This window comes from Heterocephalus glaber, unplaced genomic scaffold (assembly GCF_053883595.1).
Source record: "Heterocephalus glaber isolate CG9 unplaced genomic scaffold, H.glaber_assembly_v1.0 deba00001444, whole genome shotgun sequence".
In the NCBI taxonomy this organism is placed as follows: domain Eukaryota; kingdom Metazoa; phylum Chordata; class Mammalia; order Rodentia; family Bathyergidae; genus Heterocephalus; species Heterocephalus glaber.
Window position 1 is genome coordinate 28,683,929 of NW_028258297.1, and position 18,453 is coordinate 28,702,381.

At 43.2% G+C, this 18,453-nt stretch overlaps 1 protein-coding gene and 1 long non-coding RNA gene across 2 annotated transcripts in view; one reads left to right on the top strand and one right to left on the bottom strand.

Moving 5' to 3' along the window:
* The window catches only part of LOC147827538 (antigen WC1.1-like), a 40,122-nt gene that overhangs the window by 6,666 nt on the left and 15,003 nt on the right, over window positions 1-18,453 (bottom strand). The window contains exons 2-3 of the mRNA XM_087213533.1: window positions 14,303-14,617; window positions 1,235-1,540 (exon numbers count right to left, since the gene is read on the bottom strand). Of these exons, the coding sequence (XP_087069659.1) occupies window positions 1,235-1,540; window positions 14,303-14,617 (621 nt within the window). The remainder of the gene's footprint in view (window positions 1-1,234; window positions 1,541-14,302; window positions 14,618-18,453) is intronic.
* On the top strand, window positions 6,573-13,957 carry LOC147827539 (uncharacterized). Its single transcript, XR_015452181.1, has 2 exons — window positions 6,573-6,985; window positions 12,247-13,957. It is a non-coding gene; the product is annotated as an uncharacterized LOC147827539 (long non-coding RNA).

The following is an 18,453-nucleotide window of genomic DNA, read 5'->3' on the forward strand; positions in this document are numbered from 1 at the left end:
CATAGGAAATGAAGTCCGGAACTTAGCTGAGCTCATCAAAATCCTCACCCATTAAGTGTTTAAAATTAGAGGATCATAAAAGAGGCTGTGGTTTATCTAAGAACATTTCACTTTCAGGTCAAGATTTCAAATTCTAGTTCTAGTGGATATTTATTTCCACAAAATTTTCCCATTTTAGAATGGATTGGGAAATCTCAGATGAGGGTCAATGTTAAATGATGATGACTCCGGACTGATTTCATGAGAAATAATAGAATGTTAATTGCTTCCACAAACACATCTACTACTGTCTGCTTGACTTCCTGTCAGCAGTTGTTACTACTCATGATTGGAGTTTCTCATTTTCTGGTGGGAAATTAAGTGTTTCTCAACCTACCTCCCATCAGAGCTGCACTATATTATTCTTGTAAAAGCATTTAATAAGAAAATATTGCCAGTGTCTCTTCATTATGGTCTTCTTTATATATGAAAGCAGTGGATAAGTAATGTCCATTAATATTACATTTTAAGAAAATGGTGAGATAGAAAATAAAACCAAGAACTTCCTCCCATGAAGAATGGGAGAGCTCATAGTAGACCACTACTCTTGCTGATTACAACTAAAAGTTGGGAAATTTAAAAATACTTAAAGTACTAAAAAGGTTAGATTTCTGTGGACCCAATAAAGTCTGCATATGTTAAAATTCCAAGGAGTGGCTGGGGTGACAGCTCAGTGGCAGATCATCTGCCTAGTATGGGCAAAGATCTGGGTTCAATCCATACACATCAAAAACAAATGAAAAATATGAAATTACAAAAAGAAAGGGTCATTTAAATTTTAGCTATGGCTTGACAGATTCTTTTCCTTGAAGACACAGTTTTGTTCTCATGCTAAGAACTCAAAATCTGGGCTTCAAGAAACGTTAGACTCCCATGTCTTTAGGACAGAAGAGACAGTCTGCTCTGGGGTCACATGGACCTGGACTGACAAAATTGGAGGCCTGAGGGCCTCTGTCCCAGGGCAGATTTTCTCCTGTGATGTTTGCTCAGCATAGAAACTGTGAAAGGCAGGAGGCCAAAATCCAATGTCAAAGATTAGAAAGAAAAGTAGATATTCGCTTATTCTTTTTGGTACTGGACAACACAATCATCCTACAAGGAAATTCCTGAAAGCACAGTCCATAGGAAGAGAGAGAGTATGGTAGAAGAGACATTTGAAGACTGTGCAGGAGGTTAAAGTCCTGCTGAGTCTCACCTGCACAGACAACTTCAACAGCCCCACCATGCTGGCAGCTGCCTCCAAGACAGGGCGCTCTGGGGCAGAACCAGAGCTCAGACTCCTGCCCCTCACACCAGAACTCTTCAGCCCACACCTGCTCACTGGCATTTCTGGACACATTCCCCAGGACAGACACAGCCTCGCCGCACCCCAGCTCTGCACAGATGACCTGGGCAGTGGGCACCGTGAACTTTGCGCCCGACACTGGAGTCCATGCTCCTCCAGGGTTCACTTCCACTCGGCCTGAGCAGAGTCCATGCCCTCCAGCCAGGCGCACAAATCCTGAGGGAGGGAAAAATGAACACACTGAGTGTCCATGATCAAGGCTTAGAATCTGAAAGAGATGTGGTAGAGCTGATGTAGTGAAAACTCTTTATCCCCAGAGTTGGGTCATGGGAATCACCGGAAGTGGATTCCAGATGGGTGTTAACATGAAACCCACATGAGGGAGGGCTTGAAGATGAATTCAGGAGGAATTGGCAGGGTCCGTGCAAAATTTGTGATCCTGTAAGCAGAATGGCAAACTTCTGATCCCATGGTGGGGATATAAATAAATATTTGTATGTGTGAGTGTATGAACATATTTTCTTGTAAATCTAAAGATAATTTATTTATCTAGTATCTATCTATATTCTATCACCTCCTTTTTTAAGATCCATGTCCTTTCAGTGTATTTGACCTCAATTAAGAGAAAGACTAGGCTTATCATTTTCACTATTTCAATGCCAGAATCTTCCAGTGCCTAGATAGTAATAGCAAATATGCTACAATTGCTAATGCATGAAAATTTTTCAATATTTATTGAACCGCACAATTTATATATTTTCTTTCCATTTAGACATTAGAAAGAAACCCACAAAGTAGTGACGGACTATTAACACTAATTATTTTTAATTGCACTAATATAATCAGGGTCTTTAAATCATATTTCCCATTACAGAAGACAGAAAGAACAGTGACAAACTGGGTGGGAGGTAATTAAGCAGTTTGAAGCTTTGTCTTTCCATGCTATTTGTTTCTTTTTAATTTCTTTAGATTATTTTGTTCCTACCAAGTAGAAATTAAGAAGCCAGGAGACTTCTAGGGAAGATGATTTGAATAAAATTTCAAGTATGGGATCAAAGCTCTGGGAGGGAATTGGACTACAAACATGAACTCCAGTCAGAACTGTTAAGTAGTAGGATTTGTAATGAAGAAGTAGAGCAACAACTGTCTTTCTCAAGATAAAAGAATGTTTAGAAATATTTTGTTGTCTTATAAGCCATCAAAGTGGGCTGAAGAGCAAATATGTTGATCTACTTCCTTAAAATAACACTTTTGGACTTTTAAATTGGATATGCTCCTTTTTCTCTTGGTCACATACTAAACTGAAGTCCACGTTACTAATGTGTCTCTATAAGGTCACTTTAATTTATACCATATTTGAATAAAATGCTGGTAATGTACAATACCTGGAAAGTAAGGGTATAAATGCAAAAGGCCACGTGGTCCTATAGCTTTAAACAGTAGGAGACGTGGCCATGCTATGAAACTTAGCCATCAGTATTGGTGGGTGGGGAGAGGTCCAGTGAGGACCACACTCCCCACTCCCAGGCACAGCAGAACTCTGAACGGCTGTGGGCTCTGCCTGTGGATGCAGCCTCAGCTTCCCTGACTCCTGTTATTTCCACTCAGGTCCTCCTACACAGCAGGGATCGATACAGCACCACTACCGAGGGCCACCACCCATGCAGGGCTGACTCAGAGCTTCTAGTTTAGTTAGATAGTCAAACCTGGCTTCTGCCTCAACATTTTCTTTGCATTTTTTTCCATTGTAAATTGTGCTTTTCCAGCTCACAAGAAGACTGGTAAAATGATTCATTTCAGATGTAGTAGTACAAATCTTTTCTCTTTCCTGTTTTCTTTCTTTCTTTTTCTTTCTTTCTGAACTTAGGATTGAAGCCAGGGCCTCCACACTAAGTGACATCCCAAACTTTTATTTATTTTATTTTATTTTATTTTATCACTTCATTTCATTTCATTTCATTTCATTTTGAGACAGGCTCTCACCAAGTTGCCCAGGCTGGGCTTGAACTGGAGAACCTATTGGGATATCTGATTACTGGCCCTGAATTGGAAGTTCTATTTTAACACAGACATAGAGGCTGCTTTTGCTGAAACAATGACTTTTAACTTGGGTCTGCAGATATCCAATGGACAAATAAAACAGGATAAAGCCTTCACATTTTTGCTTTCTTTTCCATCTGTCTTCTTTCTTATTCATTCTCGGGGTAGATTCCAAGTTAACTCTGACAAATTCTCATCAAATGGTGCCTAAGACTCTAGAGTCATTGCCTTAAACATGAAGGGATTAATGCAACCTTGCCTTTCACTTGTTCTTTCCCTGAGTCATCCTCCCCTCGGTCATCTTGGATTGCAGAAATAACAAGTCTATTCAATATATATCTTATGACAAGAGTCAAAACTAACCCCGTGGCACTGATGTGGAAAGTGCTGCCAAACATAACTTGGAGTGAATAATTACTGTAGCACACCTGTCCATGAACTGCGCCCCAGCTTAACGTAACAATGTAGCAGAAAGATGTTGTTTTTGTGCTTTGTATGGGATATCGCTGAGGCCCCGTCTGGGTCAACTAGTCCCGTTTTAGAAACACTAACTGGACCCTCTCCTCTTGTGGGTTCCCAGAAAGATTAGAAACCAGCCTTGAAATTGCTTATGTAAGCCCCCGACCTTGAAGTTGTAGAAAGTCCCTGGCTGTTTCGCCATGCAGCTGTGTAATCACCACTTGAACTTCTTACTCGGTAAAAAGGCACATAAAAGAGGAGTTTTCTTATCTCGTGGTCAGTCTATAAGGACTCGTTTCCTGGGACTGGCCATTGCCTGGCAATAAACTGCTTTCTTATTTCTCCTGGTCTCTGTAAGATCATTTCGACTCCTGATTTTCCTCAACAGCACCAACAACAATTTATTGCTGTCAAGGCTCTGCATAACAGATCCTTGATTATGATCAGCAGATAGATGTAAATTGAACAAGACAGCATGATTATAATACTATTTTCCTTCTGTGTTGTTCATTTTATATATAATCTAAATCTCTTGTTAGCTCCTTGAATACAGAGCTAAGGATGCTGGTACCTGTTCCTTCCTGGAATGGATATTGTAAATAAATTCCTTTTTTGCATTCATCACTACTTTCCACCCCACATTTCAGAGTAAAAACTGGGTTTACATTGATGATTTCTATCCAATTGCTTGTCCTTGCAATGAAAATGAGTCCTCCTGACCTGATGTGAGAAATATAACTGGTGTGTGTGTGTGTGTGTGTGTGTGTGTGTATTCAGCCATCTTTGGTAAAATGGCTATATTACAGAGGAAAAACCATTTTACCAAAGATCACTGAATATGGAATAAATATATTAACTGAATTCCACAGAAACATCAGTGGACTCACATAGAAAAAGTTAAAACAAAAAGAAATGCAAATATTAGATTGTATGAGACACAATGTGATATAGTTGCATCATAAATTATAATTTAGCCATTCACTGTTACTCTGGACAAGGAAAAAGGTACAAACAAGGCCGAGTACAAACAAGACATATCTTTTCTATGGTGTCCTCAGAAAATGAAATAAGGTGTCTAATATGACTGATAACATGGAATATGGTTTAAAAAATCTCTTTGGAACATACTATTAAAGTGAAACAAATGTGTGTGGTTCCCCAAGCAATGTGTGGAAGGAACATTTTTTTCTAAGCAAAGACTTACTGTGTCTTTGGGATTGTTTGGTAAAATTTCACTCTCTGTGGTCCTTTCCCTTCCTAGAACTCTCTATTGTTGTCTGACTTCTCCAATAACCTCGATGTCTTTACTTACTGGTATTTTCAGGGCTAATGGTAAAGATTGACAAGTGTTGTTTGATGAACAAACTCACCCTGTACTCAGGCTCCAGTCACCTTTAAAAGCTAAGGGGAAGTCCTGCCTTTCTCATCACAGCCCAGCAAGGAGGAAATGGAATGGCCACTGGAGGCCCAGACACTGGCCAGGATGGCTCGGATTGGAAATGATGGGGCAGGTAATGCTTCCCAGGAGGCATTTGGGAGTTTTCTGCACAGCTCTCATTTTTATGTAGGAGAGAAGTATTTGAAAGCGATATTGAGAATTCATCTCCATGTTGCCTGGCTCAAAATACAAACATCCTTTCAAATTTAAGATACACAAGAACTTTGGTAGGTGCTGAGTGTAACTCAGATGAAATCAATGATCATGTTTTTTTGTACGGTTTTATATCTTATGGAGAAAAAACAAATGGAAACTTTTAAGCCATTGGAAAATTCATGAGCGCTTTGGTGGGACAAGAAAGGAATACTGGCCCTGACAAGGCGATAGATTTATATGAATCAGTCACTTAAAGTAAAATGAAAAATGCAACCAGAGCTATCTTTGTCTTATCTGCACTGCATAAATACCCTCTGTTCTTAGGCAAGTGCATCAAAATGTTCCTCACTAGGATCCTGTCTTCCCCCATTCTGACCTTAACTCCTCAACCTTCAGTCTCTCTTACAATTCATTCTTCTTTACAAGTAGATGTAGTGAGTTCACACAAATGTGCACAGGACATTTTCCATGCTACTCCTGGAAACTCAGTGCTGCTCAGAAATTCCTTATATGCTTTTTGTTAGCCTCCTTCTACCATCCTGCAAGTATTTGAAGCTTCTCCAACTTCTTCAATAATTCCAATTGACCCTCATTTTCATTCTTGTCAAAGAAACTCCCAAATTTCTCTTATTTCCCTGAAGCCATTATGGATAAACTATGTTGTCTCTTCTTATAATAAATACACATTAAGACTCCACTGTATCCAGCACTGTGTGATCTGCCAGTATATAACTAAGTTTCTGTCACAAATTGGAGTTTCTATACAGATAATTTTGAAAGAAAAATGTATAGAGAAAGGTTTCTAATACCAATCAAGAAAGAACTTATGATTCGGGGTCTGCTATTTACAGATCTTGAGCATCCAGCCAAAGAATGAAGTCTACTGAAGTCTGAATCTGAAAAAGAGACTTGCTAATTTACAATAATACATAAATATCTCCGTGTCTGTTTAACCCTGTCCCCATGGCTGCACACCTACTCAGCATAAAACAGTGCTTCATGTTATACACACCAAAACTTGCAATGCAACTGGGTATATTCAGTCTCACTCTCACTTCTCCCTCTATCAGTCTGATTGCTGCAAAGGGAGTGTGTGGTAATTTGCAGATGTTCTGAATTATGAGTTAATTATAGAAACATTGAACATAGTGTGGGGGGCCTTGCCCCCCCGCTAGAACTCTTGAGTGCCTTTTACGGACATATCCGGGCCTGCTGCAAATCTACCCGGCAACAAGGAAGTAGCCCCAGTACCCTCCTCTTGCTCCTCCCCTCTAGCCCTACGGTATATATGTTGTAACAGCTTCTGCAATAAACGAGACTTGATCAGAAACCTGTCTTGTCTCCATCTCTCGTGTCCCCTGTCCCCTCTCATCCTCGCTCCCCCTCTAGGGTCTCCGTTGACTTACCCGCGGGCCGGGACAAGTGGCGCCCAACGTGGGGCCAGAGAACGGGGGATCCAGTGAAGGACGCTGCTCAGGGGCCCTAAGATTAAGATTGAGGAACAAAGAGCACACTCGACACGGGAGAGGCTTGCAATTGACGTGGACCTGCCGTCTTTTTGCACCTCGGTAAGTTGAGCAGCGATTATGGGACAGGGCATTAGTCAGCACGAATTGTTTGTGCAAGGTCTCAAGAAGACATTACAGGCACGAGGGGTAAAGGTTACAGTCAAACAGTTGTTAAGATTTTTTGATTATATTAAAGATCTCTGTCCCTGGTTCCCTGCTGAGGGAACCATTGACGAACAGAGATGGAAAAAGGTGGGGGAAGCTCTCCAGGATTATTATGCCACTTGCGGACCCGGGAAGGTCCCTATTGCGGCGTTCTCATATTGGAATTTGATTAATGATATTATTTCTCATAAAGCGAGGGATCCACTGGTGGCGCAGGCTATACAGGCTGGGGAGGTAGCTCTCCGAGATGGTAAGGGGCTGACACCCGCCAGTGATTCTGACGCAGTCTCCCGGGCCAATATGGCGCCGGGGCCCAGGCCCGTTGAGACCACGACTTCTTTGTCAGACAAAGAAGAGGACTTGATGTCCTTTGACAGTGACGACGATCCCGCCCCCGACGGACATGACGTCCCTTCGGACCAACCCCAAACGGCCACGAACCCTGCCAAGCCCTGTAGGGCAGGGCCTCGCCGAACCCCTGCTTCCTTGCTTTCCGCCACCGCCTCTAGGACAGCCCCACCCTCGCGGAAGGTTCCGCCCCTATATCCCTCCCTTCAAGCCTATCGTGGCCCGCCTCCACCCCCAGATCCGCCCCAAGAGGGCTCCGGGTCGGAGGAGCCCGCGGGGGGAGCATTGTGGGGCGACTCCGGATATCCCCCTCCTTATATCTCTTCAGGCCCCGACACTCCCACTCTGGCATGTCCTGTTGTTGATCCCCAAAAGGAACTCCGGGACAAAATAGAATTTCTAAAAGAACAGATAAGGTTAGAAAAGGAACACCAAGAACTTATTACCCAGCTTGAAGGCTTAAGAACAGGCAAAGCCCATAAAAATGTCCGTAGAGAAGACAAACTTAAGCCACGACCCCCCGTTAGAGGGGCGGCCCCTAGGGTGCCATCCGGGTCGGGAGTATCCCTGAAACTTAAAAATGCGGAAGCCTTTCCCGTAACTAAAACTACTGACGCACAGAGACAGGCGTGAAGACACCACAGTGGTTTTGATTTTAAGGTCATTAAAAAATTTAAAACGGCTGCAGCTCAATATGGGGCCACTGCACCTTACACCATGGCTATTTTAGAATCGGTGGCAGAAAATTGGCTCACCCCAATTGATTGGCAGACTCTGGCCCGCGCCACCCTTACAGGAGGTGATTATTTATTATGGAAATCTAAATATGTTAAAAATTGCCGAGAAACTGCTAGGCGCAATGCTCAGGCGGGGAATGGATGGGTGCTTGACATGCTCCTTGGGGAGGGGGCCTACGCCGCCAACGACCAACAAATACAATTTGATGCGGGGTTATATGCCCAGATTCAGACCGCCGCCACTAGGGCCTGGAAAAAGCTCCCCTCCAAAGGAGACGTGAGTGCCTCCCTCACTAACATTCGGCAGGGCCCAGACGAGCCATTTGCGGACTTTGTCCACCGCCTTCTCACGGCGGCAGGCCGGATTTTTGGGAGCGCGGAGACAGGGACAGATTTTGTTAAACAGCTTTCTTTTGAGAACGCCAATGCCGCCTGTCAGGCCGCTATCCGCCCCTATAAAAAGAAAACCGACCTTTCCGGCTACATTCGCCTTTGTTCTGAGATTGGGGCCGCCTACCAACAGGGCCTTGCCATGGCGGCCGCCATGCAAGGCTTCACAGTCAAACAATTTTTGCAACGCCACGTCGGCAATAAGTGTTTCCGGTGTGGGGCCACCGGCCATTTTGCTAGAGAATGCCCGACCACTAAAATGCAGGGCCCCAATGCTCCGCCCCCCGGGCCCTGCCCCCGATGTAATCGGGGGAGGCATTGGGCGAGTGAGTGCTGATCCAAAACTGATGCCCAGGGCCGACCCCTTCCCCCTCTTAAGGATTCGAATTCGGGAAACGGGAAAGGGGGCCAGCCCCAGGCCCCCAACTCCAAACAAATTTACGGGGCGCTCAATTTTGCTCCAATAAACAGCAATCCATTTCAGACCTCATCAGAGCCACAAAAGGAAGTGCCGGATTGGACCTCAGTGCCACCACCCACACAGTATTGACCCCAGAAATGGGAGTCCAGGCCCTCGCCACAGGAGTCTTTGGACCCTTACCTAGAGAGACTTTTGGCCTCGTAATAGGCCGAAGCAGTAGTACCATAAATGGGCTGTTGGTTTACCCAGGAGTGATAGATAATGACTACTCTGGGGAAATTAAAGTTATGGTTTCTTCTCCCAAAGTTATTAATACCATTCAATCAGGCCAAAGATTTGCTCAATTGCTACTCCTTCCCCTTCTCTCTACCTCTAATAAGGCTCTAAACAACGCCCGAGGCAGCCAGGGATTCGGCTCATCTGATGTTTACTGGTCAGAGATACTTTCAGCACAAAAGCCTCTCGTGACCTTGTGGTTAGATGGGAGACAATTTTCTGGGCTGGTTGACACTGGTGCCGATGTAACTATCATAAAGGGAGAGGATTGGCCTCAGGCATGGCCATTAAAAGACACCCTCACCCATCTCGGGGGTATAGGTCAGAGTGAAAATCCTAAACAAAGTGCCAAAGATCTGACCTGGAGAGACCAAGATGGTAATCAGGGCACCATTCAACCTTATATCATTTCAGGGTTACCTATTAATCTATGGGGAAGAGACTTACTATCACAAATGGGGATAATTATTTCCAGCCCCAATGAAATTGTCACTATGCAGATGTTTAAAAATGGGTACATTCCAGGAACGGGACTGGGGAAACACCCTACAAACCTTACTCACCCCATTGAGCCTGTCCCTCGGCCCCCTCGGGCAGGGCTAGGCCATTTTCCATAGGGGCCATTGACACTCCTGCGGCCCATGCTGAAAAGATTACCTGGCTCTCAGATGATCCAGTGTGGGTCGATCAGTGGCCCCTCTCTAAGGAGAAATTGTCAGCAGCTCAACAGTTGGTGCAGGAACAGCTTCATGCTGGCCATATTATTCCTAGCCACTCCCCTTGGAATACTCCCATTTTTGTCATTAAAAAACGGTCGGAAAAATGGAGACTCTTACAAGATCTTAGAGCAGTTAATAAAACCATGGTACTCATGGGAGCTTTACAACCTGGTCTCCCTTCGCCGGTAGCCATTCCCCTTGGGTATTACAAGATTATTATTGATTTAAAGGATTGCTTTTTCACCATTCCCTTACATCCTGCTGATCAAAAACACTTCGCATTTAGCCTTCCAGCGACCAATTTCTGTACCCCAATGCAGCGCTTTCAGTGGCTGGTTCTGCCCCAAGGCATGGCCAATAGTCCCACCCTGTGCCAGTCATTTGTAGCCGCGGCACTCCAATCCACCCGAGACAATTGGCCTCAAATGTATATTATCCATTACATGGATGATATCCTTGTAGCGGGGCAATTAGGAAGTGAGGTTTTAGCTTGTTATGCTGACCTTCGACGGGCACTTGAATCTCATGGCCTCCAGATTGCCCCTGATAAGGTTCAACTAAAAGACCCTTATAACTACCTTGGATTTCAGATGAAGGGACGTCACATTTCCTCCCAAAAGCTTACCTTGCGGCTGGACGGTCTTAAGACTTTAAATGACTTCCAAAAATTGCTAGGAGACATTAATTGGCTTATGCCCTATTTAAAGCTCACTAAACATGACCTGAAGCCTCTCTATGATACCCTACAAGGTGATAACCACCCTACTTCACCTCGACAGCTCACTGCCGAGGGGCGCAAAGCCATCAGTACAGTGGAACAAGCCATTCAAAATCAAACAATTAATTTTATGGATTATAACTCTCCTTTACAGTATATCATCTGCAAAACCTCCCTCTCTCCCACTGCTGTCTTTTGGCAAACCGCTCCCCTTTTGTGGGTTCATCTCCCAGTTTCCCCTAAGCGGGTCTTTTACCCCTATTATGTTGCAGTTGCAGACCTAGTTATCTTGGGCAGAGACCATGGAAAGATGTACTTTGGAAAAGAACCTGATGTCATTATCCAACCCTACCCTAAGGACCAGGTCGATTGGCTTATACAAACCACCGATTCCTGCCCAATTGCTCTTGCTTCTTATTCAGGGTTATTGGACAACCACTATCCTCCCAGCAAACTTATTGACTTTGCCAACAGACATGACTTCATTTTCCCGAAGATCACTTCTTGCTTTCCTCTGCCAGAGGCTCTACCCGTTTTTACAGACGGTTCTTCCACTGGAATGGCTGCCTATGTGTGGGATGATAACATTGTCCAGTTCCAAACCGCCCACTCTTCGGCCCAGTTAACCGAGCTCCAGGCAGTCATAGCGGTCTTTACCGCATTTCCTGCCTGAGCTTTTAATCTCTTTACTGACAGTGCTTACATTGCCCAATCTGTTCCCTTATTAGAAACATGTGGACTGATCAAACTTGCCTCTCAGACTGGTGGTCTTTTCCTCCAATTACAAGATCTAATCAGAAAACGATCCAAATCCTTTTTCATTGGGCACCTTCGAGCCCACTCTAACCTACCCGGCCCACTTGCAGAGGGCAACCGCTTAGCAGACCTAGCCACAAGACCTCAGGCTTTTGCCTATTCAATAAATACTGATGCCCCCAGTCCGATTGACCAAGCACAGAAGGCACACCAATTCCATCATCTTAATGCTCACACGCTTCGCCTTATGTATAAGCTTACTAGAGAACAAGCTAGACAAATTGTTAAGGCCTGCCCTACGTGCACTCTGCACCTTCCTACACCTCATCTGGGAGTTAATCCTCGTGGCTTGATTCCAAATGCCCTATGGCAAATGGACATCACACATTACCCTAAATTTGGAAATCTTAAATATATACATGTCAACATTAATACATATAGTGGATTCATATTTGCCACCCTGCAATCTGGGGAAGCTACTAAACACGTCATTGCTCATCTCCTCACTGCCTTCTCAGTGCTTGGCTGCCCACAACAAATTAAAACAGATAATGGTCCTGGCTATATCAGCTCTGGCTTCTCCAAATTTTACAAACAATTTACAATAACACATATAACGGGAATCCCATATAATCCACAGGGACAAGGCATTATAGAAAGGGCTAATCTCACACTTAAAATTACTTTAGACAAAATAAAAAAGGGGGAATGGTATCCTACTAAGGGGTCTCCTAGAAATCTGATATCACATGCACTATTTATTCTTAACTTCTTAAATTTGGATGCCAAAGGTTTATCTGCAGCCAATCGTTTCTGGCAACCAGAGACGCAACGACAATTTGCCTCGGTGATGTGGAAAGACCCCCTGGACCACTCATGGCACGGGCCGGATCCTGTACTTATCTGGGGCTGAGGATCGGTGTGTATTTACTCCAAGGAAATGAAGTCAGCCAGGTGGCTCCCAGAACGCCTAGTAAAACAAGTTGACAGGTGTGCTGATGATGCCGATGACCTGACGTTGTCCAATCTTAACCAGTTAACAATGGCACCTACAATTACAATCTAATAATCATCAAGAGTATAGTATAATTCAATTTGGCTAGTTATATTTGGGTGCACCCTAATTTTACACACTGTCTTATATGTTTGTCTATTGTCTGTTGTTTGTGTTTGTACAGTTGAGCTCAATATGTTCCTTCCTCTTCAAAGGATATTCGCCTATTGTTAAATTGACTTATAGATAATATTATTAAACTAAAGACATGCTTTTCTTCCCAGGTTGTTAATTGATCAAAGTACCACTGAAATTTATTTTATGAAAGTGACGTGCATTGTTACCCACACGCAACAATCAAATTACAATTAACAGTTATAAAATAAAAAGATATATATTCTTAATTGTTTGTCAAAACGATTATAGATGGGAACTCCCTTTGATGAATATAGAAGTGGCCACCCAGAAAATGATTATTCTGGTCTTAATTCATTAAAGGGACCCCCTAGTAAATTTTATATTATATAATCTTATGGGAGACATATCACAATGAATATTATCTAAATATGTTATAAATTGATTGTATTGGTTGTCCTTGATATTTAAGCACTAAATATGTTGTTACAAAACGTTCATATTGGTTAAGTTCTGAATATGTTATTGTAGCATGTCCACATTGGTTATCTTCAAAAGCTTAATCAGGGTAGCTTAACTCTCTTATTCACAGTCTAGCCTTAAATGAACATTGCTGTTTTTATGCCAACAAATCTGGGATCGTCAGGGGAAAAATTCGCGAACTTCAGGAAGATTTAAACAGATGACGACAAAAATTCACTCAAAATCCCCTCTGGACTGGCCTCAATGGTTTCCTCCCTTATCTCCTCCCTTTGCTGGGACCCTTATTGGGTCTACTCTTGCTCATTTCTTTAGGGCCCGTACTTTATAACAAAATCATGGCCTTTCTTAGAGCCCAGATAGAGGCAATAAAAACAGCGCCCATACAGGTCTACTATAATAGATTGGCAATGGCTGACCAGGACGAATGTCGGACCATCGATTAGGTCCTTGCCGTGGCGAAGTGTTCTCGCCCCACCTGGTGAGTGGGCTGGCAAGCCAATGACGGGCAACTGAGCAAGCGTGCCATGCAATGAGAGAGCCCTCGTGTGCCGCCTAAGACAGGTGCCAGAGCCTTGATTCTCTGGTTAACCGATGACGGGTAAGGTGCACGGTGCAGACACGTGTGTTGCTCTGACCCAAGACAGGCTCAGCCCCCGCAGGCTTGGCTCTCCTGACGCCTTTCTAAAATTATAATTTTAAAGGGAGGACCTGTGGGGGGCCTTGCCCCCCCGCTAGAACTCTTGAGTGCCTTTTACGGACATATCCGGGCCTGCTGCAAATCTACCCGGCAACAAGGAAGTAGCCCCAGTACCCTCCTCTTGCTCCTCCCCTCTAGCCCTACGGTATATATGTTGTAACAGCTTCTGCAATAAACGAGACTTGATCAGAAACCTGTCTTGTCTCCATCTCTCGTGTCCCCTGTCCCCTCTCATCCTCGCTCCCCCTCTAGGGTCTCCGTTGACTTACCCGCGGGCCGGGACACATAGGTTGAATTTAATTTGAAAGATACTAGAATGAACTATCTTGTCAAACAAGGCCAATGAAGTGGGAACTAATATCTGGGAATTAATGCTGAGGAAGCAAGAGAAGGCCGACATCATCAGCTGCCGTGCATACTCAAAGGTTAAGGATGGACCTCTCAGTCTAGAGCACACCCATCTCCTCTGACCAAGATCAGACACCCACATTCCTGGACTTCTCACTTCTCCCCACAGTGGATTAAGTATGGACCATACCTGAGCAGATGACTCCTGCATCTGGTGTCCTGCTGCAGCTCTGCTGCTCCCAGCTCCAGGTCGGACACTGCCACACATGGGTCTCCTCTCCTGTGCAGCCTGGGCCAATCAGACGAATGGAGTCTGGCCCAGACCCAAAGTAAATAGCATGTGTGAACTGATGGGCCACTCCACAACCTAGCTGTCTGCAAACCACATGGGCGTCATTCATTCCCCAGGTGTCATCACAGATGGTGGCCCAGGAGCCCTGGTGACGAATCTCCACTCTTCCTGCACAGCGATGGCCCCCATCCACCAAGTGAAGCTGTGAGTTCTCTAAGGAGAGAGAATCATGTCAGTGTGGCATTTATATCAGAAATTAGGTTGGTTTTCTGGTCTGTTAGGAAGCACTCAGCCAAGCAGTGGGTACACTCCACATTCAGGTGACAGAACTTGCTCCAGGACAGCAGTCTGGATTCCCAAAGACATAAAAAATGATCAGAGAGGATTAGCAAGACTAAAAAATAAGAAATGGTATTAAGTGCAAAATAATCTAGTGAATAGTCCCAGGTAGACACTCACTCTTAAAAAGATCCTACCAGAGTTAAATTTTGACTTCCAGAGTTCTGTTTAGGATGGGAGAAGAGTAAGCTGAAAATGTCAGAATCCATGGCCTGATAGTGTCTTTCACAGAATGAGGTCTTAGAGATGCTCTGTTGGGCCAGCACTTGATCAGGCTTCATAAAAAACACAGAGTTTAATGTCATTCACTTGGGAGTGAGGAGTATTAGAACACAGAAATGGAGTTAGCAATTTGGCTGGGCTTAGCAGAGGCCACAGAAAGCATCCATGACTCCATGAAATTTAATAATTGTTTTGGTTGATACACTCTTTCAGTGCTGGAAAATGGATCAATGATTAAGCAGGGCATGGTTTATCCAAGAACATTTCACTTACAAGTGAAGATTTCAAACTCCACCTCTGGATGTTTATTATCAATATATTCAGGCAACCTCCAATGATTGACAATGTCAAATGATATTGACACTGGCCAGATTTCATGAGAAATCATAGAGTGCTGATTCTTTTCTCAAACATATATATTATTCGTTTTGACTTTCTGTCAAAACTTGTTATTATTATGGATTTAGAGATTCTTATTCTTGTGTGGTAAGTTGTGTGTTTCTAATTCTATATTACAATAGGGACAGATCATATTTCCACTGTGAACATAGTTGAACAGACCATTTGGATGTATGCATGTCACTATTAGTCTCTTTTTTGGTGGGTCAGTAGGTAATGTTGAATGAGTAAAGCCTTCACACTAAGCTACATCTCTAGCCTTCTTTTAAAATTTTTATTTTGAACCAGGGTCTCACTGAATCACCAAGTTACTCAGACTGGACTCAAAGTTGAGATACTCCTGCCTCAGTTTCCCAGAGAGCTGGGATTATAGGTGCATGCTACTTCTACCAGATTAGTCTCTTGGTTTCATACAAGAGAAAAATGATTCAAAGAGAGTTTAAAGGATATCAGTGACTACAGTATAAGCAATAGTGAAGCAGAGAATAAAACCTAGCTTTCTGTCCTCTTGGAGGATGATGGAGTCAGCCATTAACAATGCTCCTACTTAGTACAATTTAAAAAGTTGAGAATGTAAAATATTAAAGGTATTTCACATTTATGGACACACCAGAGAATGAATATAATAAAATTTCAAAGAATGGAATCTTTTCAGCGTTTAGCTAAGGTTTTACTGTTTCCTATTCCCTCAAAGAATCCCATTGATTTGGTGCATGGCCTAATGGCACACAATCTGGTTTTATCTAGGAGGGGACTACTGTTGGGACACAGAAGCCAGCCTTATTGTATTTAGCTGCAATGAAAAATACGGAGAACTGAGAGCCTCTCTCACACATCCATTTCTACTTAAATGTGCACTATGTTTACTTTGAACCGCAGAAGGCCAAAGAACTATTTCTGAGACCTTGGAAAGCAAAGTGGATATTTGGATATTCTCTTGGGTGATAAGCAACCCATCTCTCCACTGAAATATCTGAAAGCCCAGGCCACAGAAACTGAGGCAGAAGAGAGTTTGATAGACTGTTCCTAAAATGAGTTCAGACTTACTCCTGCTTGCCCATAGGTAGCGTTCAGGTACTTGGGATATCAGCACACTCTCCAGGCTATTAGAACAAAAGAGAAAGTCTTTCAATTGTGATAAAATATGTCTGGAGTGACTCATTATTTCATATAGAGACATAGCATTTGGTAAAATACACATCATATGTAAAGAAATGTCATTATATTACATAGTAACAAAACTAAAAAAATAGCAAAAAAGGAGATATAGGTGTATTTGCAGATGAAGTCATGTGATCAATTTATTTATGTAAAAAGGAATATCACTAAAAACAATGGCATGTAAATATGCTTGAAAAAATGCTCTAACATACAGCATTGCTGTTCTATAAAAAGAAAATAAGAAGGAAGAGGAAATATTGTAGAAAAAGAAATATTTGAAAAGATAATGTTTATTAATTTTCTAAAATGGATGGAAAGGTTTAAACTCACATATTCAAAGAGCTCAGTGATCCACTGGAAAGGTATGAAAATTTCCAATACTAAGTTCAGCTGTTGAAAATTGAAATATATGAGGAGAGTGTGAACTAATAAAAATTAATAATATACAAGGTAAAAATGAGAAAAAAGAGGTGGATCAACTTAAAGCATCTGCTAGATATCAAAGCACTGATATCAGTAATTTTACTAACGATAAATGGATCAGGTATCCTTAATAAAAGCCAGTCTAAGAAAGAGAACAAAATTTAACTATATAGTGCTTGAAACATACCTTAAATATGGGGCAAAGAAAGGGTGAAATAAAATAATGGAAAAAATACATACTATGTAAATGCTGACTTTTAGAAAACTATTATAGCCACACATTACCGAGGTCCCCAGTCAAGCGAAACACGCCGAATCACCCCGCTGCACACAGGAAGAACTGTGCACACCCTACCAAGGTCCCGAGTCACGCAGAAGATGCAGAATCACCCCGCTGCAGACAGGCAGCCACATGGTCCCACACCACAAAGACGCAGAGGACACCAGACCACCAGACCACAGTACTGAGTTCTGCTGCTCCCAACCCAGAGGTAGGGTCTACTGAGCCACCGTCCCACTGCTCCTGGTCCACAGGAAGGGGCTTCCTGGTCACCATCCCTCCTACTGCTCCCAGCCCAGAGGAAAGGGCTTTTGGGCCACTTTCTGTCCCACTGCTCCTGGCCCAGAGGAAGGGGCTTCAGGGCCACCATCCCTCCCACCACTCCTGGCCCAAAGGGAGGGGCTTCCCGGTTACCATCCCTCCCGCTGCTCCCAGCCCACAGGAAAGGGCTTTTGGGTCACCATCCCTACCGCTGCTCCTGGCCCCTGTCCCACCTCTCCTAGCTCAGAGGAGATAATCCGTGCAGGTGCTATCAGCCCCCCACCCCAGTTGAAATGAGAAAACACATAAATAACTCTCAAAACCAGACTTCCAAATCACCTACAGCAACCCCAAAGGGAAATGAGATGGAACACTCTGATACCCAACCACCTGGACCCTCTGAACTGGCAACAAAAGGGGATCTGGAAAAAATGAAATCAGAAATCATTTCTCAGATAACAGGAGAAACTGTGCCCCTAGTGCAAGACATGATTAATAAATCTAGAGAGGAGCTCAGGAACATGATGGAATCCCAACAGAGGAAACAAATGGAATCCATAAAACAGATGCAAATAGATTTCCAGGACATGAAAAACTCCATTGGAAGTCTACACAGCAGAATAAGCCAATGTGAGGACAGAATTTCAGATATAGAAGATAAGATTCCAATTAGTGACCAGGAAAAGAAAAATTGCTTCAAAATTATAAGGGAACATGAGAAATCAATCCAGCAGCTGCTAGATGATGCAAAGAGGAATAACATAAGGCTAATTGGGCTCAATGAAGAAACAGGAGAGAGTGGAGATGACATTAAAAAATCTCTTCACAGAAATAATGGCAGAAAACTTTCCAAGCAGGGGGAAAGAGCTTGACATACAGGTAATTGAGGCACATAGGACTCCTAATAGCCTTGATTTAAAAAAATCTACACATAGGCATATAATTGTTAAGATTCCAAAAACTC